Source organism: Zophobas morio, unplaced genomic scaffold, assembly GCF_036711695.1.
Source record: "Zophobas morio isolate AGI-343-1 ecotype UQ-CSIRO unplaced genomic scaffold, CSIRO_AGI_Zmor_V1 ptg000023l, whole genome shotgun sequence".
NCBI lineage: Eukaryota > Metazoa > Arthropoda > Insecta > Coleoptera > Tenebrionidae > Zophobas > Zophobas morio.
Window position 1 is genome coordinate 5,342,899 of NW_026972128.1, and position 24,150 is coordinate 5,367,048.

The following is a 24,150-nucleotide window of genomic DNA, read 5'->3' on the forward strand; positions in this document are numbered from 1 at the left end:
GTGTAAAAAGTGTAAACTTAAAATTATGGACGCTTGTATAAAGTGTTATAAGTGTGATGATATATATCACAAAAGTTGTCTTCGTCAACTAATCTCCAAGGGGAAAAAAGCCATAATAATCAATGATAGCGTGATGCTATGTGAAGAGCACTGCAGAGAAATAAATACTATAGTTGAATCGTTTCAAGACTTAATTAAAGAATTAAAGAACGAGATTAATATCCTCAAAACTGAAAATGGCATAACTAGACAAGATAACAACAAACTAAAAAATGATTTAGAGGAGATGCAATTGCAGTTCAGAGAGGTAGGAGCGTCCAAAGAGAAGGAGATTAAAATACAGAAAGATGAAATCGCAGCTATTAAGTTGCAAAATAATAATTATAAACACATAAATGATAAATTAAAGAAGGAATTAGAATTAACACAGCTACAGTTCGATGAGCCACAAAATGATCAAAATATAAGAAACGCTATCTCCAAGATAAGAGAGGACCTTACCATTAACATCTTATCACTTAAAGAAGAACTTAATGAAAACATAATTAATAGATTTAATGAAATGCAGCAACACTTACTTTCACAAGTCAAGGATAAAGAGGAAACGTCACAGAAAATTGCAGGAAAGACATATAGTGACATTACCAAAAGATCCAAGGATGTGGTTATTCTAAAACCGAAACAAACGCTGGGTTCGATCGAAACAATCGATATAATTAAAAAAAACATTAAACCCAATGAAGTCGAAGTTGGTATTACGAATATTCGTCCCTTGAAGGAAGGTGGTGTTGCTATAGGATGTAATACGACGGAGCAAATGGTGAAATTAGAAGCTGAAGTTATATCTAAATTAGGAAATACATTTCTTGTTAAGAAGTCTTCGTTACAAAACCCGAAGATTAAAATAGTAGGACTTGGTGATGAATTAAATGAAGAGGACCTAAAGATTTGTCTGACAAAACAAAATCCATCGCTTAAAGATATTAACGGAACATTTAAACTGTTAGTGTGTAAAAAAATGAAAAAAAGATATCTAGCCATTGTAGAAGTAGATCCGGAAGTATTTGCGGAGATAATGAGATTGAAGACTGTGTTTATTCAGTGGTGTGAATGTGACATATATGAACACATCAGTATATATAGATGCTTTAAATGTGGAGGATACAATCATACCTCAGAGAAATGCAACGAAAATCCACCTAAATGTCTAAATTGTGGTAGGGATGACCACCCAGAGAAAGATTGTATAAATGACCCTGTATGCATTAATTGTTCAAAAGTTAATAAGAATCAAAAATTAAATCTGACGGTGAATCATTCGCGTTTTGATTATGACTGTGCAGTTTATAAAAGATTGTGTGAAATAGGCAAGACCAAGATAAGATATTCGATATAGCAACCAAATGAGAAAGATGAAAAAAGGAATTTCAAACTTCTTTTTCTAAATGTGCAGTGTTTAAGAAACAAAATTAATATTTTAGATGCAATGTTAACAGACAATAAATTTAGTGCTCTAGCGATAAGTGAACACTGGCTTGAAGAAGAGGAAGTTGCAGCTCTCAGACTAGATACTTACATCATAGCAGATTCTTTTGTCAGAAAACAGCACGGCCATGGGGGTGTGATGCAGTTTCTCAACCCGGAGATCGAATACAAGGCACTGTCCAATGTAAATAATCTGTCTATTGAACTACAAGTTGAATTATGTGGCTTGTTTTTGCCCAAATTAGATTTGTATATTATTGTAATTTATAGGCCTCCGTCGGGTGATCTGAAATTGTTCATAGACTTACTTATGCAGTTATTTAATGTCCTTGATTACAAAACCAAACACATAATAATGGGTGGAGACTTCAACATACACTTTGAGAAGGGTAATGATTGGTCTACTCGCATATTAATTGATACGTTTCACAGCTTTAACATGTACCCTTTGGTTAAATTTTTTACACGTGGCAAGGCTCGACTCGATAATGTATTCAAAAATATAGATACTAATTTAATTACTGCGGAACCTATGAATTTAGGTGTTTCTGATCATACTGGAGTTGTAGTAGATATAAAAAATATAGTTCCCTGCAACAGTAAATCCTCTAAAATTATTAAGATTTCCAGACCCATCACAAACGTTGGCAAATTTAATTTTTTTCAATATCTTGATAATATAGATTGGTCTTTTGTGGAAGGGGATTTAGAGGTGCAGGAGAAATTTAATTTCTTCTTAAACATTATCATGTATTTCTTTAACTTGTGTTTTCCTATTAGAAGAACTCTTATTAAAAAGAGATATAATATTCTATGTAATAATTGGTTTAATTCAAATCTGAAGCAAATGCGAGGAACGCTAAAATTAATAAATGATGCTTATCGATTACATGAAACATTAGAACTAAAGAAAACGCTTTCACAATTTAAGAAAAAATATAATCTGGCCATTAGGGAGGCTAAAATAAAAACTAATGACAAATTTATAGTAGATAATAGAGCTAATCCAAGAATTCTGTGGAACATTGTAAATAGTCGTCGATCTAATCAGACTTCTAACTCTAATAGCAAATGTGAAATATCCGCAAATGAATTTAATGCCTTTTTTTCTACAATAGCAGATGAAACTATAAAAAAATTACCACCTCCGAAATTCGACCCCATTCGTATAATGGAGTCAAACACTGTCAATGATAAAAATATATTTAAGTTTCGAAATGCTTCTCAGATGGAAGTACGGAATGTCATAAACAGCTTAAAAAATAATAATTCGAAAGATATCTATGGTTTATCCATGCAACTTATAAAATGTGTTAAAGAAACTTTAATCTATCCACTCACAAAACTCATAAACCTGTGTATTGCCAACCAAGTTTTTCCTAAATGCTTAAAAATTGCATCTGTATTGCCTGTATATAAAAAGGGGAACATTAATGATAAAAACAATTACAGACCAATTTCTTTATTACCAATTTTTTCGAAAGTATTTGAAAAAATCCTATTTTGGCAAATTTTGGAATTTTTAGAAACAAAAAAAATATTATCCGAAATGCAGTTTGGCTTCAGAAAAGGTGTTTCAACCATTACAGCTGTCATAAGTCTTGTGAGCAGAATCGTGGAGTGCTTTGAAAAAAAGAAAACATACATTAGTTATTTTTTGGATTTAAGCAAAGCTTTCGATTGCGTACCTCATGATATATTGATAAGAAAGTTATTTTATTATGATTTCCACCCTGAAAGTACAAAATTGATATTATCTTATTTGACTGATAGATGGCAATATGTCAGAATAGATGATCAATTATCTGACGGTTATAAAATCACATATGGAGTTCCACAAGGATCGATATTAGGACCAGTTTTGTTTCTACTTTATATCAATGATTTGCCTGAATTTTTGTCAAACGTGAATGTAACATTGTATGCAGATGACACTACAATAAGTACATCAGGCTCAACTAGTGAGAGCATAAATAGTAAAAAACGTGAAATGTTTTCCAAGGCTCAAGATTGGTTCACTGTAAACAAATTAACTCTCAATAAAACCAAGACACAAGACTTAAAATTTTCAGTAAAACCTAAGACAGAATCAGATCAGTTCACCGTAAAATATCTTGGCATACACATCGACTCACAGCTTACTTGGATAAAACATGGTGAAGAAACTGCCTTAAAAATTGCCAAAAATATCTATTTGTTACGCAATTTATCTAATGTCCTTTCTTTAAAGTATTTAAGAATAGTATACTTTTCCTTAATACACTGTCACCTACAATATGGACTCTTAATATGGGGACACTCAAGTGCAAGAACACGGTTATTCAAATTACAAAGAAAGGCCATCAGAATAATTTCGAATATAGGATATAGAGACGACTGTCGAAACCATTTTATAAGGCTAGACATCTTAACGCTTCCATCTCTCTACATACTTAAATGTATTGAGCATATTGTTAACAACATCAAGTCTTATCCAAAGCTGAATGATTTTCACAATCACCAAACAAGAACACAAGATCTAGGCTGTAAATATTGAGATTAACGAGATCACAAGATGGTGTGAATTATTTTTGTGTAAAATTTTTTAATAAACTTCCTTTAAATTATAAACAGTTAGAAAATAAATTACTTCTACATAGGATAAAAACATATCTCGTAAAATCAGCATTTTATTCTATTGATGAATTTTTAGAACATGATTTCATTGAGTAAAGTGTTAAAAAAGAAAAAGAAATGCAAGTTGTTTTTTGTTTTTCCCCTCGTCAAACATACTTGTTGCAAAATAGATTGTTTTATATTAGTTTAGTATAGTAAGTTTAGTATAGTATATATTATATGTACAGATAGGTTAAATCTGACGTGTGTAAATATGTGTACACATATACTGACACTAATAAACCATCCATCCATCCATCCATCCATAAATATCTAAATCTAAGCAAGAAATGTTTAGAAGACGAATTATTGCCAACCGGTAAGCTTAGTGCGAACCACACAAAAGGGGTATTTATTTGCGGTCAATTACTTTTATGATGATCCTATAACCTTATAGCGCTTGGACTACTTTATAAACAAACACTTGAAGATAAAGCTTGTTAGACTGAGACTCCATTTTTCCCGTGGGTTATGTGCTTTATATATTTTTTGCACAATCGGGCGATTTGAGATGTTTACTAAGCCGACAATGATATTACTAAGCTATGGGTACGAATAACTGATCTGTAAGTTATTTACTTACCGATCAGGAGGCAGTAAATAAATAAAAAATATTACAGTTTTATGATTAACCTATTCTTTATTATTAAAAATGAATCCAAAGGTACAATTAGAACAATTAGTACTAGTTATTGAAGATTTTGCTGCAATGGTCTTCTCCAAAACCACATTTCCAATGTTGGGTACTGGTCCTGCAGAGAGGAATCTGCCTTCAATCGAATTACTTGGAGCATGTATCAGAGTATCAACGGTTCCAGATCCTTTACTTTTATTTTTGAATAAAATTTTATTTGAAAATTCAATTTTATTCTGCACACCCCTCAGCAACACCACTCGAATGCCATCCACCATGTTTTTTGAGGCCTAAAATATCGACACCCTTATTCGCTAACAAATTAGCTGAGCTTTCTAAATGAATGGCCCGTGCAAACCAATGGATTTTGCAAGTTTAGGTACTTTGAAATCTTCGAGGGCCAGCTTCCTATTGTATTTTTGCCATTTTATGGTCGTAACTTCACATATTTTCTACTGATTTCCAAAAAATTAATTGCTCCATTTTTTTTTCATTTGTAATCGTGAAGGTTCGCGAAATATTAGTTTTAGTATTGGATATATGCACCATAACAAAAGATCTATTATCTTCAATATCCTCTACTTTCATATTATATCTCTTTTACAAGCTCCTGCGATTCCGAAAATGATAGCAATTTTCACATTTAAATAAATTTCATCACGAAATTCTTCCAAGAATTTTTGCATTTTTCTCTTGAAAATATTTTTGACTTTTTCGCCCGATGTCCAGTGTTTTTTCGTTTAAGAAAAGCGACTATAATGGCAAAGGTCGAAATGTCGACTGCTTTATATAAAAAAAATGGTTGCCTTGAGCATTGAGTATTCTGCCCATAAACTTCCAAGAGTTAAGTTTTTCATTTCTTCTTATAAAGTAAGCTAATAGTACCTTCTCTGTGATATTTGCGTACTTCTTTTCATTACAACAGTCTTGAAACAGCTTGAAAGTATGTTCGTACCATTCTTTCGACTTCTCAAGTATAACTGCTGAACATCCAATGTTCCAAGCCTCCTGAAGCCCACCAGAATAGCTTTCTTGCATTGGTGAATGTCTGTTTTATGAGTTTTTAATAAAATTTTGGAAATGAAATTTACGACGAGGTACCTTATTTTGTTTTTTACACAACACGCCATTGCAACCATTTAAGCCTACCTAATCACTCATACTTGAAACTTGCAAAGGTTGAAACATTGATGGAAAAATGAAATGAACAATCCTTAATGACAGTTTTTATTTATCCGATCGTGCAAAAAATGTAGTAAGCATCACGGGCGTTAAAAAAACGTGCTTACCACCCTTAATACTTAAATAACTAATTACATGGTCCGTATTTGTGCAATTTGCATAATCCTTTGGAATTTGCGCCCCCACGGCGAAGGGGCTGCGGGGGTGTTATTTACGCCGCTGGTTTTTACTTTATAGAGGTTATCACAAAACAAACAGTCCAAAATCTAATTTTATAATTTTTCAAAGAAGCGGGATTTGCTGAACTTGTGCATACATCAGGAACTAGGGAAATCCTATTGAAACAAACTTCAGCCAATTTTTGGACCGTAACTATCAAAATGAAGAAGGAACGCGTTGATGTTGCCAACAATATTATCGGCCACTTTTATGTTTTCTCGATGTTTCATAACATCTAGAGTACGAAGAAAGTAGTCTCCCATTTCCGTCTGTCTGCCCCGTCTGGTGTTTGTATCCATTTTTACTAGACACATAATCTCCGAAACTACCGAACCGATTGTTGTCAAATTTTGTATGTATATTAGAAATATCATGTAGATGGTTAAACACTAACCAAAATTTGTCTAATCATCCCTACGAAAAACTTGATGCCATCTCCTCAAAATTTTCAACAATAAATATTTTTTTAATTTTATACAATGATATACTCCTACACTTGCATATATAGTTTACGAATCCGTGTTTAGTTTTAATCACAATTGTTTTACAAAAATGTTTCTGCAAATTCTGCGCGCGTCCGAACAACTGCGTTGTAGCTGCTTGGGCTGGGGCGCCAACCAAGCATTGGAATAAAGTCTGCGCTAGTGAGGTTCGAATCTCATTCCATCCTCGTTACATCTTTTTTTTTAGCAAATCAAGAACAGTTCACCCCATTTACTCGAAAATTACGGTAATGTCACACCGCAAATAATTCAGATTCTTTCGAAGTATAAACATAAATACTCAAAGTTAACCATGCAAGTACTAAGAGTTAATTTCCTCGTTAAATATATTTTCCATCGTTCGCACTTTTCAAATTTTATAATTGTTCAAAGAAGCGGGATTTGTTACACGAGCGAGGGAAGTTCTGTCGAAATAAATGTCGCCCAATTTTTTCAAACGTACATGAATCCCAAAATCAGTAATCTACGGAAAAATCGGCAGATCTGGCAACTCTGTGAAGTCGGGAGAGCCACGCGAAGCAGTCGGCTGGAGGAAAGGAGGGCGGGAGGGAGGAGATGGGTTCCGCGAAAGCGTAGCGGTCACGTCGGAGGAGGATGGCGAAATTTCGGGATTCGTGGAAGTGCTCGAGCGGCACGAAAGAGGATTCGTGAAAGGCACTGGCGGGTATGGAGGATAATTGTCTTTGGAGATTATGCGGCCGAGGGGATTCTTGGAAAAGAGGGCTGGGAAGGGAGGATTTATGGGAAGTTTTGGAGGACGGCAGAAGGTTGGAAGCGGTGGAGGGTGATGTGTATGTACGTGGGGGTAGCACTGAATATTAAAAAGGGGAGTTGTGGAAATTAACATTGGATGTTGTATTTTAGTGAGATCACTTTGATGAATGTATAATTTGTGTAATTTGATATTTGATCAGCGTTGGCGTTTGTTTCTTGTAAAGGTGGAGTACAAATTTTCACTGCAACCGAATAAAACTGGAAACGTTATTTAAAATCCATAATATATAGATCGCGACGTGAATTTAAAAAACGCTTGCTGTTGAGATCTACGCAGATTTTATTCTCCGGTAAGTGGTAATTTACACAGCTAGAATGTGCCAAGACCCAACTGCTTTAAATTCAATGTGTACTTTTCTAGGAAAATTCGAATTTAAACGACATTTATGTAAATTACAATATCATAAATAAGCTCAAGTAGACAAATTTATAAATTCAAAAAACTTGAAAGATATTTATTTTTGACCTACATATCTACAAAGAGTTTATAGAATGATTGCTAGGACTAATCCATCTAGGACGCCTTTATTGGTTATTTGTCTCATTTCAATGAAAACTTTGGTCACTTAAAGGTGCTTCAACGCTTTTCCCTCATTACCCCACCTCTTTGATCTTCGGATTGGTTTCGACAAAACGGTGGTCCTCCTCATCATATGTTAATGTGGGACAGTATCTGAACAATAATTTATAAAAAAAATGAAATAAGAAATATGAAATAAAAAAGTCGCCGGCCATATGTCCTGGTGGCAAGAATGTTAAAAGTGACCTCCGTGTATTGATGATTTAAAAATTGAAACTTGATGATTCGAAAAATACAACAACGTTGTATTTCGCTGGCACGCCTCGCCTAGACAGGATAAGATGCTCAGACGCATCAAAAACCACATTTTCGTTGGTGCACTATGCTATGTCCTAGATAATCTTAAGGCCAGTCTCTAACTTTTGCTCGTGTGGGGTATTCAAATCATGTTTAGAATAAAATATCTCCATACAGGCTTATTGTTATATACTTTTAAATATAACCTATGAACAACTTTATCTGAATAACATACGGAAAGGTAAAATTTTTCGTCACGTATTTTTAAAAATTATTCGGAAATTAGATGCACTAAAAGCAGTTGCTTCAACAAAAATTTCTTATAACGTTCAGACTTCAAACGTCTACAGCAAATTTTAGAAATCATAGAGAGAATGATTTTGCTATTTTCAGTTTAAGGTTAAATGGGACGGCCTCAAATTGTAATATTCGTAATATTCCACTTAAGAAGATTACGCAGATTCCTTCAGTCTCAAAAGGACCATCAAAGATATTCCTAATTAAAATCTTTCAATCATATAAATCATAATTAATTTTCTTTAAATCCCACATTTAACTTGACGACTAAAGTTAGAAATGTCGAAGCTACAGGATACTTTGTAAACGACACTAATTGCTACTCTGGGAAACCGTTCTGATTGGGAGTAAGAGGTGCGGACAAGACAAAGTTTTTCCAATAATGGATTCAACCGTATTTACTTAGTAAAGTGAGCTTTCGTTTAAATTTAGGAGATTTAAGTATCTGCCTCTACTTTCTCCTTTATAAAGTGCGTCGTTAAACGAATCTAGCGGGGTTACGTTAACGCAGCTACTCTTCGAAAATTCTTCTTCCTCATAGTCGCGTGTTTTCAAATATTTGTTTACATTATTATATCATTCAAAAGCAAATTTTAAACATAAAAATAACATATTTCGGAAATTCAAGGTACTACTAACGAATCGGTAACACCGTCACTAAATCTCTCTTACAAACTGTCACACGAGTTTCCAACGATGTCAACAAACGTGAACTGAACTAGAAACAATGAAACATACGATAGCTTAGCAAAATCGTTAATAAAAACACAGGTATTTGTTGAATTGTAAATCAACGTACTATACAACATAAAATATTTAAGCAGGCTATTGATTAAAAAATGATACTTAATTTTAACCCGTATTAAAAACCGGTGATCTAAATATCAATAATTAACAAATTATAGTTTTTCATCAACAATTTTGCGCAGTCGGTTTAATAAAATATAACCCTAATCTTCAACAATTCTAGGTCATTGAGGTGATTGCTGTTCACTCCGTCTCAAAACCCATTAAGTATCACTCCTCTTCTGTTCTCGATTTTATTCGATAAAAGCAAAAATCCTTTATTACGGTCGTAAATTTTCCGCCCCCAGTTGAAGAAATTCAACAAAGTTTATTATTACACCATCACCCCTAATAAAATGTAACGCTTTTCCGTTAAGAACGTCAAGAAAATTGAATATCGACAAGATTGTAAAGTTTTGGGGATGTTCAAGGTTCGAGGGTTAACTCAAAAACGTTTTATTGAAGACATAAATCACCACTTACGACTGAAATTCGCAGAGATTAAATGATAAATTTGTGTAAAATTCTTGCACGCTTTTTTTCATACTTTAGGCTTTTTTTATATTATGTTTACTGTGTAAAATATGGTCAAGCTACTTTATTAGGTATATTAATTTCATTTAAAGCAAACACAAAATGCTTTTATTTTATTAAAAATATGACTGGCGCGTCCAGTAAGTGTTACTTATGGCCATTTTCAGTTCTGGCGGAATTATTCATCATTATTTTCGATTTTACACGTACCAAGCGGGTCCAATGAAATAAATAATTTATTAAATAGGTATTTACGTGGTGACCATTTCAACGTTTTAACTATTTTAATTTGTTGCATGTAAAGAATGATAAAAATTTGAAATAAAATTTAGTACATATTAATAAAATTCTACGAACATTGCAATGGGAATTCACTAGAAAAGTGGAATTTCTAAAAAAAGGAAATCACTAAAAATGTGGATTTTATTAAAAAAAATGGTATTTCCAGCTGGAAAATATTCAAAATGGAGTGAAGGCCAATTCCATTGGTAAGAAGTTGCCACACTCGTCGTAGAAGGATTTAAGATATGACATCATGTGGCAGCCAAAACCGCGAAATTCAAACACACACAGCGTTGTATTTTCTTTAAATACACATTAAAAACGTAAATAATTAAATTGTCACCAAAACCAATTCTTTCCTTACTTCTCTAACACAATTAATACTGCACACATGAGGAAGTTTTTTCAATGAAGCTTTTATTTTTTGAGATACTGTCATCAGCTTTCTAGAGAAGTTGAATCAATGAATTTCAGTCTATGTTCTATAATTACTAAAAAAATGTTAGTGTCTTATAAATATGTCAACGAAAATCGTTATTACGTACATTCAACAACAAATTTTGATTTTTTAACGATAACTTTATGTGTAGGATAAATTTCAGAGTTCTCTTTGATAGAAATATTACATGATGTCATCATGTTTCTGAAGAGAATACATAGTTAAATTTTGGTTAGCGTTTTAACACACCATAATCTCGAAGTACATCAATTAGTTACGTACTTTTGAAAATTATCTATCCAATAAAATCACCAAAAGACAGGCAGACATATATTTCAGTATTCTACAGATGGGTAAACGTCAAGAAAACAAAATTAGACATTCATATCAGTAAAAATAATAATAAGTAATTAAATAAGAATAAATTATAGTATTTTACGAATAAGTGTAACCATACACACTCAAGGTAGACTGGCGAATCCACTGTTATTCAATTTATACACGAATGACATTTCTTCTTCAAATATTGTTAGGCGCTACCAAGGACAGTTAAAAAATATATATTTAAGTAAAATATTCAAAGTAAGAGTGCGATTCAACATTTTTCAATGCAGTCGTTGGAAAATTTGCTTCATCCTCTGAAGAACTAAATTTTAAAATGCATGATTTCAGTTAACAAAAAACAGCACAAATTTATCACCCTTAAATCCCAGTAAATCTCAACAATTATCGCTCGAACATCTGTAGGCGTTTGTAAACTACCTCGGTTAAACTCGCTTCCCACCTACTAATCCCGTAAAGTACACTTCAACCCCAACTAATATTAATTCAACCCTCTGTAAACCCAAACTGCTGCTACCGCTCTCGTAAAGAAAACGCAGCGTTATGAGTAATGTTCCTAAAATATCTTTATGTAACTATTATGTGTACAAAACGGTTATGGCACAATGAAACCACGAAACCGCCAATTTTCGCGTTTTCTGGGCAACAATTCTTTCAGGAATGAATTCATGCTGTGGTGTAGATAAAAATTCAATATTGATTGGAGCACGGCAGCGTGGTGGAGCGCTCACGCCGAAACTTGTTACATAAAGGACTAAACTGTGTCCGATTTTTCTCAATTTGTGTGTACATGTGATGCTTGTTGAGCGAATGCTAAGTGGATGTTCGGCATCGAAGACTCCAAGTGATCGCTTCTGTGCGTGCCGCTCGCATCTGGGTGATAAATTTGGGCGAATTGCGACCATAAATAATTCGTCAAGGTTGCCTACATAAATCTGCTGATATGAATGGATTTTAAGACATGTTCATTAGCGCAATCGACTTATTTTTAAACCCCCAAAATAGCGGCAGGCAATAACACACGCTTTTAAATATACGCTGATCAATACACATGTCAGTCACTTCCACGTTAATAAATTTATTTAAAATAAATATCCTTCAGTGCAGCTGCCAGGGAGATAACCTAACCTAGAGGCATCAAAGTTGGATTTTTAGAAATACGTGAAACGCACTCACCTACTGCGAATCCGGAGATCGAGGAGTAATCCATGAGCACCATTATTTTAAGTCATCACAGAAAAACCAAAAACTTACACAAAGGAGATGTGTCTTGAGTAAGATTTCTGGAAAAAGTGGAATTTTGAAGGCGGTAAAGGGCGAGCGTTTGTGGGGCACTAAGGGGCGACGGCGCGAGAAAAATCAGCTTGTTGAGTACTTACTAACACCTGTAATTTTATTTCGAAGCACACACACGACAATGCCTTAATAACAACTTTTTATAATCTATCGTTTGGTTTCCAACAAAATTTAGGGGATTTCGGGGCGGCATTAGCGGCTGGTAGCACTGGCTATCACTCGAGACGTCAGCCCTCGCGCCATCTAACAGGCACCTCTGCTCAACTATAACAGAAAACTATCAGATTGATTTAATTTTTAAACTTTTAAATTAAAAAAATTCATTGGAATTAGATCATCGTATGCAAAGCCTAACAGGTAAAGACACTCTAAAAGATAATACCACAATTCAGAAAGGGCACACAGACAGGTATACTTAAAAAATATTTTCAACATTTGCTCATGAGATATCATCACTCTCACTCCATGCCGTGTTTTAATTGGTTGCATATAAAACATATGGAAACACCTTTCCATTTATAATTTTCTTTGCATTCAATAAACTTTTACGCAAACTTTAGGTCAGTTATAATTAATTATAATTAAATTAATAATTAAACACTATAAACCTAGTTATCTATTTTAAAACTTTAAAAATAATACGATAGTCTCAAATTATCGGTTTATAATTCATTAGCGTATGTGCATTGTAGCCTAAATTACCTCCACCTTGTAAAAAAAGACGGAACTTTATAGTCTATCAAATCTCAGCATAACATCTGCCTCAAATTTCGTTATCAAAAAATAGATATTGAAAATACGCTCAGAAAAAGAATTTATTTTGTGCATTCAACTAGTTTAAAGTTCCTACAAATGTTTTGTTTATGAAAATATGCTTTTTGATTAAATACGCAAATTTTTAAATCTTTAATACTGATTTCCGTTTTAACAAAAATTGTTAGTTCGATTTAACTTCATTGAGACCGAATTTTCTATTCTATAACTGCACATTCTTAACCTTATTAATACTAAGTATTCTAACTTTCCTATTTCTATTTTTTTTATCAGAACGAATAATAGTGGGGAATAATATTTGGTTGATCGGGGCTTATCAGGCTTGGAATAGGTCGCAATGTCCAATATCGCATTAGAACTCAAAATCACAGCATTTTTAAAATCATTCGTGTATAACAAGCAAAGTTGGTACAAGAAAAAATTAAATCTATCACTGTTTATCAGTTTGGCACAAGTAATTAAAGTGCAAAATGAAATCTTGCTTTTAAAAATGACAAAAAATTGTGCGGTCGAAGACGAGTGTCCAAATAAATTTGGTGGTCCTTATATTCACTATTCAAACTACCTCATGTCCCTGAACGGCAATAATTTTGAATAAACAACCTAAACATTTCAAAGATCGCACACAATGCTTTCGTTTGCCAAATACATTTTAATGCAACTCCTTTTCCCTAACATTGGTATTTTCTAAGCATATTTTATAACAGGTTTTGTTTAAACTTTTTTCGTATAATTTAAAAAATATGTGCAGTTATAAGCTTTCAAAAATTTGATAACCATAATTTTGCTTATATATATTTTGTGTCACGCCTATGTCAAGTCCCTTTTTTTCTGATAAAGCTGGTTCACGAGCACATTAGCACATAATTTACTGCTGGTTTTTCGGTAGTGAGTCCTATTTTCGAAATTTTACTTATAAACAGAAATAGAAAAATGGTTCAAACGATTTTAAACAACCCCCCAAAAATTTTGATGTTGGGAATATCGAAGAATGTTTAAATATTTTTTATTCAGATTAGAAATAGCGCATTCTCCATTCTCGCCAGGTACTCAGTTTGCTGTTAATCTTTTAAACAGCAGTTTTATTTCTAAATTGCAAAATTCTATCAATTCTCTTGGCAACGCATTGATAAGGCGACATCTACAATAAAAATAACATTTATGTTTTACCATGTTTGTGTGGTATAGAGTCCCGGGCTTTTCTATACTAACTACTTTTCATTTTCATCAAATCACTAATAACGGCAGCACAATAATGAACTCAGATATTGCGTAATGTAGATACCTAAATTCTGCTGTGTTTCTAATTAATCTTTAGCTGCGGACTTTACTATTTTGACCATCTACATTTGTCAAATGTTATTGTCAACTAAGAAATATTTATGTAAACTTTATTTCAATTGATATACATAATGTATTTGGGTGGAAATCGACTTTTTGGGACCCAAGTAGGATATGACTCTCTGTTTTTCTACAATGTTGTCATCCCGAGCTATTCCAAGCCTGATAATTGACGAAAACCCAGGATCTGATGTATCAAATTTAGTCATTTTTTATTAAACGAAAATTGTACATTAACCACTTCAGTAAATCTAACATACTGATTTATCATCACTTTGGTTTTCTTAATACAAACTGCTCTCAGGTTTTCCCTAAATATCTTTATCCTTGGTATTGTCAACTCAACAAAAAAAAGCACATCCTGATCAATCGCTGTGAAACGTGGCGATGAACAACAATTTATTTAAAACCATTTGACACAATTTTACAGAAACCTGTAATCTATATAACGTTTTCGTTGAATGTGGAGTTCAAACAGTTTAATTCCAACAATTTTTTCCAAATTTTCTTTTAGGAATTGGCGGGTCGCTTGCAGCTCTCCTAAAAATTTCCTTTTTTTCTTTAAACAAATTCAAAAAATTGAAAATTTTGACAGCCGCCGATACCGTGTAAACAAGTGTCACATTGGTTAACTTTACCCGCAAAACTGCCAAAACCACATAAGTCTGCGTTTAACCGAAAAGAATCCACATCCAGAAACCATAGCGACCACACTTAGTTAATTTTTTCACAAATAATGGAAAATAACGAAAACCAAGAAGCCCCAGAAAACGCGAAAAAATCCTCTAAAGCGAGCACCTCCAACGATGAGAAAGCCCCCGACAGTTCTGATAACACCACCCAGCAGAAATCGAAGGTGTCTAAAGCGAAAAAGCGGAAGAAACCGAAGGATACCACGGCCCCGAGACACCCCCTCACAGGTACTTCATGAAATTTTTCAACTTTGTTCTACGTGTGTTTGTAGGTTATGTGCGTTATTTGAACGATCGAAGGGAGGCCGTCCGCAGCGCTAATCCTAGTTTATCGTTTGCTGAAATTACCAAAATGTTGGCCAACGAGTGGACAAACCTCCCGGCTGATAAAAAACAACAGTATTTGGACGCCGCTGAACAGGACAGGGAGCGGTACACTAGGGAATACAACGCTTATAAACAAACGGAAGCTTATAAATTATTCCAGCAACAAAACGAGAAAAAGTTGAAGGAAAGCAAGGAGGAGGGGAAGAGTGTGAGTAATTAATTTTGCTACTGAGAGAATTTTTTATGAATTCTTAAAAAATGTTGACTCAGACTGGGGCTTCAAAACGTTTCGCCAAAACTACTGAGTGTCTGTATTTAACTTCTTTTTTTTTTGTAAAATAGAATCATCCTGTCGTGGCCCCCGAGCTAGAATTCGGCAATTTCGACATCCCCATCTTCACTGAAGAGTTCCTTGACCACAACAAACTGCGCGACACGGAGTTAAGGCAGCTGCGGAAATCCAACACGGACTACGAACAACAAAACGCCATTTTACAAAAACATATCGAAAATATGAGAGACGCGATTACCAAACTAGAGTCCGAGATAACTCAGCAAGAGAAGAACAACGCGTCGTTGCAGAAGCACCTGGACCACATGAGGACCACGTTGACGAATGGGTTCTCAGGTGTAAAATTACCCGGGATAAAGGAAGTGGCGACGCAGCAGAATATTGACACTTATATGACAAATTTGCATTCGATATTGCTGGAGAATAGTAGTCATGATGCGAATCTTTTACAGACTGTGAGGAATATTGTCGGTGGGTTGGAGTTCAATGGATGACAAACAAATCGTTCGTCAAAAAGAAAGCGAAAGATTAAGAAGTTTGCGTAATTTTTTTTACATTGTTTACTTTTTACTTCCATAGAATGGTTTATTATGATATAGGCTGGTCACTGTGATGTCATACCTTGGGTATTCGTAATGATTGTATTGATGTATTTAATAGTTCCGTCAATAAATTTCAAAAAGAACGAACTGTGTTGTTTTTTTATTGCAAATGTCGTTCGACACGATTATGTATCACAGCTGCGATTTTTTTTTGCTGAATTTGGAAGTGAAAATTTGTAAAATCATTTTTGTCAAAACTTAAGCGGATGTTTTTTCTTATACCAATTTAATAGATGGCGCTAACACTCATTATCGTAATCAATGTATTTGATAGTGTTTTAGAATTGTCCCGCGAAAATTTAAAAACAAACATTGAAGTTTTAAATTAAAAGATCGAGAATTATTTTTCTTGTCTTCATCCTTAAAATTTGAATGGCAAAAACTATATTAAATTTGTTCCTATTATTCAAGATTTTATTAAGCAAAATATGATTATACCTTATACACAATGACGACAACAAGATAGTGATGACGAAAAGAAAAAGGTAACATAACATAGCAGTGAGTGTAATAAGCATTTGTCTAGAGTCGTGTAGAAAAAGAAGGTCACTGTTTAAACTTAAAACAGAAAAAGGGAAATAAAAATAATAACAGAAAGTATGGATTGTATTTGAAATTATGTTCGGGTTATAAATTATGTCAACATCAAGAATGTTATACATGTAGTATTTTTAAAAAAACATACATGTAGAATACTTACATAATTTGAGATAGAAACATGATGATATATTTCAGTTTTTGCCTCAAAAAAAAATCGCATTATCATCACCACATACAATTTTAAGTTTTATTCCTATTTGTATTTCGTTAAAATACATTTTTAAATAAACAAATTTAAATATTTTGTCTAAGGTTTTGGTTAAACATGGCTGAAAATAATTTTTGGCAAATTTTTAGGCTAATTCAGAGTTTCTATTTTTTGTACACACAATTTTAAATGCGTAAATAGTTATTTTTCCATTTCCTACAATGTAAATAGAGTATTATGATATCAATTTGATCGAAGCAAGTTCATGTTAGTAAACAAGTGTTAATTGCCGTTAGCAACGGGAAGTAAGTTAACAACTTACATCTCTGAGGAAACTAAGGAAAAAAATATTTCAGGTTGAAACAAATCTGAACACATTTATTTATTTATATTTATAGTACAGTTTTTAAATTTACAACTAACAAACTTCGGTGATTGTTCTTGGCGATTTTTTGAGAGTTTTTAGTTTGTTAGCTTTTTACATGAAATACGTCAACATTGTTGCTTCAGATACTTCTGTAATGGTCTTCCTTTTGCAGCAATACTTGAAGCACTTATACGCAGCTTCATAACGACATTTCGAGCGCCATTTGCGTCCGAGGTGCGCAATAAAAGATATCCAGCTTTTTCCAAAAATTATAAAATTTGATTTTGCGAATTTTGTTTTTTATGAGAACCCCTAGAAGTTAAAATAAAGATGTATGTATTTGTAGTATATAATGTTAAAATAAATGTAAAGAAGCGTGCTACGGGCATGTTTCAAATGAGTTTTTGCTTACTGAACTTTTGTGATGGCGTCATTCACATTTTTGCAAAGACATGTATATCGATTTGGATAGGTCCAGTTTAATACTAATAATAACAGTATTGCATTCCCAAATTTTTGGGAACATAGATTGACCCGTTCCTAGTTTATTCAATAAAATAAATTGACTCCTTCATTAATTTTTTGATCGGGATCAGTAATGCTAAAAAATATAAATCAATTATTTTTTGGAGGGGATTAAATTGTGATCACAAATTTACCATGCTTACGATAACTTTAAAACGTCTACAAGGTTTCAAACCATTCCAGTTTTGCAGTTTCTGGTTTAGTCAATAAAATAACTTGACCCATTCATTCATTTTTTTGAGTCACCCTGTATAAGCAATTCTAAAAAATATTAATGGAATAATAAATCACAAGTATAGACTCGTCATGTTTTGCAGATTTTCGATAGGATTTTCGGCAAAATTTTGAGATGACGTCATGAATTTTTCATACACCACAAATGCAGAAAGATATTACTTTATTATAAGAAAAACAAATTTACCATTGTAAATTTTGGACATGACGTCAACAAATTGTTGGTGGTGATGGCCAAATTTTGGTTAGCGTTTTACCAACTACTCTACATGATAGTCCTAATATACATACACAATTTGACAACAATCGGTCCAGTAGTTTTGGAAATTATCTGTCTAATAAAAATCCGGACAGACGACAGACAGACAGATAGACAGCTTAGATCATATAATAAATTATTATATGATCTAAGATAGACAGACGGAAATGAGAAACCTGTTTCTTCCTATTCTAGGGGTCATAAAAATTCGAAAAAACGTATGAGTTCGGAGCTGGGAAATGTAAATAATACCAGTCACGGTTTAAGAAACAGAAAGACCTCACGAGTGGTTCCAATGCGCGATTATACAGTTTGGATTTTTTATGAAACTTTGGTTAGGTAAATACTCAAAACGGATTCATAAACTCAAGTACGTACAAGAAACTAGACAATTATTTTATAAAATTGTAATAGCGTTTACTGAAATAAATTTGACGAAATATCATTATACTGTTAGTGGGAATGATTAGCCAGATTTTGGTTAGCGTTTTACAATTTACATGATGGTATTTATAATATACATACATATAAAATTTGTACAACAATCGGTTAGGTAGTTTCTAAGATTATCTGTCTAATAAAAATCACAAGCAGACATAAAGACAGACAAATAGAGAGACAGACGGAGACAGGAGACCTACTTTTTCGTACTTTAGAGGTCATGAAACGTCGAGAAAACATGAAAGTAGCCATTCACCCAATGGACTCTAGTACAATACTTCTTAAAGTTGCGCTCAGGAAGTAAAAAAATGTAGGTATGTAAAACTTTGCTATCTAGTATCAGAGATATTTTTCCGTCGTTACTTAATAATATATTAAAGAACGAGTTTCATAAGGCAACTATTAAGGCACGAATCCAGTTAGTGCCACAATGGCCTTATGAACGAGTGATTTATACTATTGTTTCTACTGCGCAAGTTTTTTCGCAAAATTTCATTGAAATTTGCGTTTTTTTAAATCTGGGGAATTTTGTCGTGGTTGGCAGTGGCGGCTCGTGAAGTTTTCTTCAGAGGAGGCTCAAATTTGAAAACCAATACTTTCTATATCCTTCATTATCTGAATAATTTTTTTGTCATGCTCACGAAAAGAACACTATAGATAAACTATTGCATCGATTAGTCTTTTCAAAATTGCCCTATTTTCACCAACTTTCTCGTTATAGTTCTCAATATCCCTCTTATGAGCGGAATCTAAAGTAGTAGAAGAAAATATGTGTTCCTGTGATTTTTCATGCCTTTACACTGCACATGAGACTGACTTATTTTCGTTGCTCATTCTCGTTAAGTATAAGTAATATTAATATATGCCGATAATACCAGCTGTTTTTAACGATCAGAAATAAAACGCAAATAAATGATATAAAAAACACCTTAGGCTTTACGTAGGTACTAAAGCCTAAACACCATTCACCACTGAATAGGGAGCACGCGAAACCACCTCAATGTTTTTCCAATTTACACTCGATCGCGCGAGTTAATAAGAAAGAGATAAAATAATCCGTGCGACTTGATCTGAAAAGAGATGCACTAGCCGGAGGCTAGCGGCCTGAAGCGGCACCCCGATGAACATTTTAGCCAATGCAGTGCTGAATGACTATGCGTCGAGGTTGCGGTCTCAATAGTAAGATGCATTCTCGGCGGAGGCTAGCTCAAGGTAGATAGAGGTTTACAAGGTATGCTAAGGGTATAGGGAATTGGTGTATAGGCCCCTCAAGCGGGGGGGACGAGGGAGTGACATCTGTGACGTCAGTGGAGGAATCGATTACTCTCGTCTGTTATCGGGACTGAACGGCAACCTGCAACGTAAACCTCTATCTACCTTGGGCTAGCTTCTACGGCTGAAGCCAAACGCGGAGTGGTGTGAATTATGATTTAAGGGCGCAAATATAATTTTTTTCGATATTTTAACCTGATATATGATGAAAGTAAATTAAATCAAACAAAATATTCTGAATAGTAACAAATGTCTATAAAAATACAAATTCTTTCATCGAAAAAATTAGAGGAAGCTCAGCTCCAAAAAACAGAGGAGGCTCAGCCTCCCCTGCCTCCTCTGAGGAGCCGCCACTGGTGGTTGGTGATGGGTTGGTCTGACACGAACCACGAAATATTTGAAGTTCGAATTTTTACAACAACAACTGTAATTCGAATCAATTCGAGTTAAAATTGGTTAAAATGTCTTGTGAAGAAGTTAGTGAAGTCCTTACGCCTCCAGAAATACGGGAAATTTTAATTTGACATTTGCCACTGACATTCACTCCATGCATTCACCTGACATTTCTCGTCATGGCTACCAATCTTACCGATCTAAATTACACCAGATCTATTTCAGAACCCCTTCTCGCCATTACCGAACTGCTATGACGTCATTTGAGTGCTTTAATAGCTCTATTAGAAAACCAAAAAACGTGCGCGGTAGAAAAACGAATTTTTTTAACTCGCTGGATTTATCTGCTGAGAGGGACTTTTTACTTCCCGAGAGCAAGCGAATGAAATAGTATACGAAGGGTCCGTAGGAAAAATGGCTACTTTTATGTTTTCTCAACGTTTCATGATCCTTAGGCTACGAAAAAATAGCTCTTCCTGTCCGTTTGCCTGTCGTCTGTCTACGTTGATTTTTATTAGACAAATAATCTCAGAAACTACTGAACTGTTGTTTAATTGTTGTCTAATTTTATATGTGTGTTAGAAATCTCGTGTAGATTATAAAACGGTAACTAAAATTTGTCTAATCATCCTCACCAACACTTTGATGATGTCACCTGAAAATTGTGTATACCTAGTAACTGTTATCGATATTTTATGAAATAACATAGTCGTGTACTTGCCGTTTTTTAAATACGTCTTGATTTTTTCCCCCTGATATCCAGATTTTAGCAATAAATATCCAAACTGAATAACAAACTTTTGTATTTAAAATAGGTAAGCGGAACGCTTGCTGAATACCGTATCCTGCTCACCAAGGCTGTGTGTTTGATTAAGGTTTTTTTTTTTATTTTACTGTTACTGGTATTAGCTAAATTTTTGAACTTATAGGGTTAATCATAAAAAAATCCCAAAATCAAATTTTCTAGTTTTTCGAAGAAGCAGGATTTGTTGGACTATATTTCAGGCAAGAGGAAAATTCTCTCTAAATAATCTTAGACCAATATGTATATAGTAGTCCAGAAGCTATAAGGTTATATGGCCATCATAAAATTATCCCATTGTGTCAAAGTTAAGTTGTTTACAATAGAAAATGTTTTGGGGTAGTAAATAACGTGTCCACTGCAGCTCTACCGGCTGTTATCGTTTCGTTCAGGGGCGACTTTCACTAAATATCTAAATCTACCACTCCGTTAATCGGCTACTACCTGCAGCGGCAGAGAGTTCCGAAATAACCAGTCGCTTTGAAAGCCGACCCTGTTAAATGTGAGCAAGAAATGTTTAGAACACGATTTATTGCCAACCGGTAAGCTTAGTGCGAACTGCGAACCATACAAAGGAGGTGTTTATTTGCAGTCAACTACTTTTATGATGATCATATAACCTTATAGCTTTTGGGCTACTTTATTTAGTATTGTAGTGAACTTTCCTGATTTCATTAGCACTTCAATTCAACATGCTATCATTTTTTGTCCCTCTACGTAATTTAGAAATATAAAACCTACACAATTTTCAAAAGAAATAATATTAATTAACGGAACAACTACAAATACTCGTACATTCGATAATTACGAACATATTTAACTAAAAGCATGTAGTAGAAATCACCAAAAAGCATCTAATAGTCTAAATTTCTGGAAGACGAAGTTTGTTCAAAACTACTCAGATCGCTTTGAACCTTTAGCTTGGGTCAAAAATCTTGCGACGGTATTAAAGTAACCTCATTTGACATACACCTGTTAAAACTTTTATGACTTAAGCGGGTTAAGCCAAATCACCCTTATAAGTCAAACTGGCTATTGTATTACTTAACTCAGTTCACAGCTACATTATGCCAACAATTGACAGTAATAATTAGAGATGTACCGACTGTAGGTTTGGCCGACTAACCGACTAGCCGATTGTTCGGCCAGTAAAAACCGACTAGTCGGCCGACTGTTCGGCTTTGCTAAAACCGGTTTATAAATGCGACAGACAGTGTGTTTTTTTTCTATTTCTCTGACTACCTTAAAAATTTGTTTTATTTTAATAAAAGGAATAACTAAAGTTCTTTTGTTTTCCAAAAAATGTGTTAGATTTGTTTGGATAATTTTAACATTTAATTTTTTTTAGTAACTCAGTACAAAAATAAAGAATAAAATAATTTATGGCCAGTCTATACAATATTTTAACTGAGATTAAGTTGATCGCGCATTTAACAAGACCATTAGCGACGTCTGATTGGCGTAGAGTCGGTCACATGGTACTTTAACGCGGGGTTAAAAATTAAATCGCAATTAAATATTTAATTGAGGTTCTGTAAACCGGGTTTAATTGTTTTATATACTATTTTAATTTTAATAAAAGAAGCCGACCAATCGGCTGTTTAGCCGACCAGTCGCCGACTGCAGCCGACGATGAAAAATGGCCGAATAGTCGGCTTATCCGACCGGTCGGCCACTAGTCGGTACATCCCTAGTAATAATCTTGCGGTTCGGGTCCACAAAGCTTACAATAGCCAGTTTGACTTATAAGGGTGCTTTGGCTTAAGCCGCTTAAGTCATAAAAGTTTTAACAGGTGTATGTCAAATGAGGTTTGTGTACGTGTCAATATAGTGTACAATCGTTTAAAATTTCCAAGTACCCACAAAACGTCGCAGAATTATCTACCTCGGACGACCTCTATATAAATATTGCCGATGCTTAAGGTACAAAATTTGGCTTATTTCGGTACAAAGGTAGCAACTGTAAAAATTAAGTCACTGACATCATATTTCACAACGTACCTTGGAAAACACGTCAAGACTTGTGATAAGATATTAACACTGATTTAGGGATTTCGGAACATCAACTAAAATTTATGAATTCATTTTCGTCGGAAATTTGATGACATTGTCTGAAAAAATTATTGAATAAAATTTTGATAAGAAAACTGGTCTAAAGTTATAAGCAGAACTTCCGTCTCCCCTGCGGCATAGGCAATAAAACAAGTTAAGTTTTTAGATAAATGATAAAATATAGCTCTGCGAATTTTATTTTTTTGTGATGCCACTTCCTGTAAGGTAATATGAAAAAGAGATTAAGAGCTTCCAAGATTTTTTTGAAATTCTTTCACATTCTTGAAAGATACTAGGAACCCCCAAAGTGTTTCAAAATCCCAGACGTATTTTCAACTGCTTTAAAAATAAAACACAAAGGATCCGAAGATCTTTTCATATTTTCATATTCTTTAAAAAGTTGGCACCCCTGAGATTCTTTTAAATTCTTTCAAAAATTAATAAGGCCTTCGTATTCTTAAAAATATATATATACACAAGGGACCTCCAAGACTCCTTCTAACACTTTCGAAACCAAACATCAGGGGTCTTCTAATAATTATAACGTAGGTATCAGAACGTCCCGTGACGGTCTATATATGTGTTCCAGATAAAATTCCGCTCTCTTATATCTAGAGAACGAATAGAAAATGAAATTCTGTAAACGCTTTTGTTTTTAGTGTGGCTAATGCGCCCTGATTTTTTTGCAGTTATGAATAATTACCCGATACAAGAGAAAAAAAAACACTGATATTTTGAATACCGATTTACCTATGTTCAACTAAGTATAAGATTGATATATTCC

The 24,150-nt window shown here is 33.8% G+C and overlaps 2 protein-coding genes across 14 annotated transcripts in view; one reads left to right on the forward strand and one right to left on the reverse strand.

The window, feature by feature from the left end:
• The window catches only part of LOC135134041 (cAMP-regulated phosphoprotein 21), a 79,510-nt gene extending 67,102 nt beyond the window's left edge, over window positions 1–12,408 (reverse strand). For 10 of the 13 annotated variants that reach the window (XM_064062621.1, XM_064062616.1, XM_064062624.1 and 7 more), the window contains exon 1: window positions 12,126–12,408. The gene's annotated coding sequence lies outside the window, so the exon portion shown is untranslated. The remainder of the gene's footprint in view (window positions 1–12,125) is intronic. The other 3 variants (XM_064062610.1, XM_064062619.1, XM_064062611.1) reach the window with 2 other exon arrangements.
• Window positions 12,409–14,821: 2,413 nt separating this feature from the next.
• Window positions 14,822–16,360, forward strand: LOC135134059 (high mobility group protein 20A-like). The gene is made up of 3 exons (XM_064062648.1): window positions 14,822–15,280; window positions 15,325–15,587; window positions 15,722–16,360. Exons 1-3 carry the CDS (start codon window positions 15,097–15,099, stop codon window positions 16,163–16,165), a joined length of 891 nt encoding a protein of 296 aa, XP_063918718.1. The 5' UTR covers window positions 14,822–15,096; the 3' UTR covers window positions 16,166–16,360.
• The last annotated feature ends 7,790 nt before the right edge of the window (window positions 16,361–24,150 follow it).

Bases quoted from the DNA above. Each gene is read 5' to 3' on its own strand.
- LOC135134059 (XM_064062648.1), top strand. From the start codon at position 15,097: ATGGAAAATAACGAAAACCAAGAAGCCCCAGAAAACGCGAAAAAATCC. The intron at 15,281-15,324 runs GTACTTCATGAA...GTGTGTTTGTAG, and splicing joins CCCGAGACACCCCCTCACAG to GTTATGTGCGTTATTTGAAC. The intron at 15,588-15,721 runs GTGAGTAATTAA...TTTGTAAAATAG, and splicing joins GCAAGGAGGAGGGGAAGAGT to AATCATCCTGTCGTGGCCCC.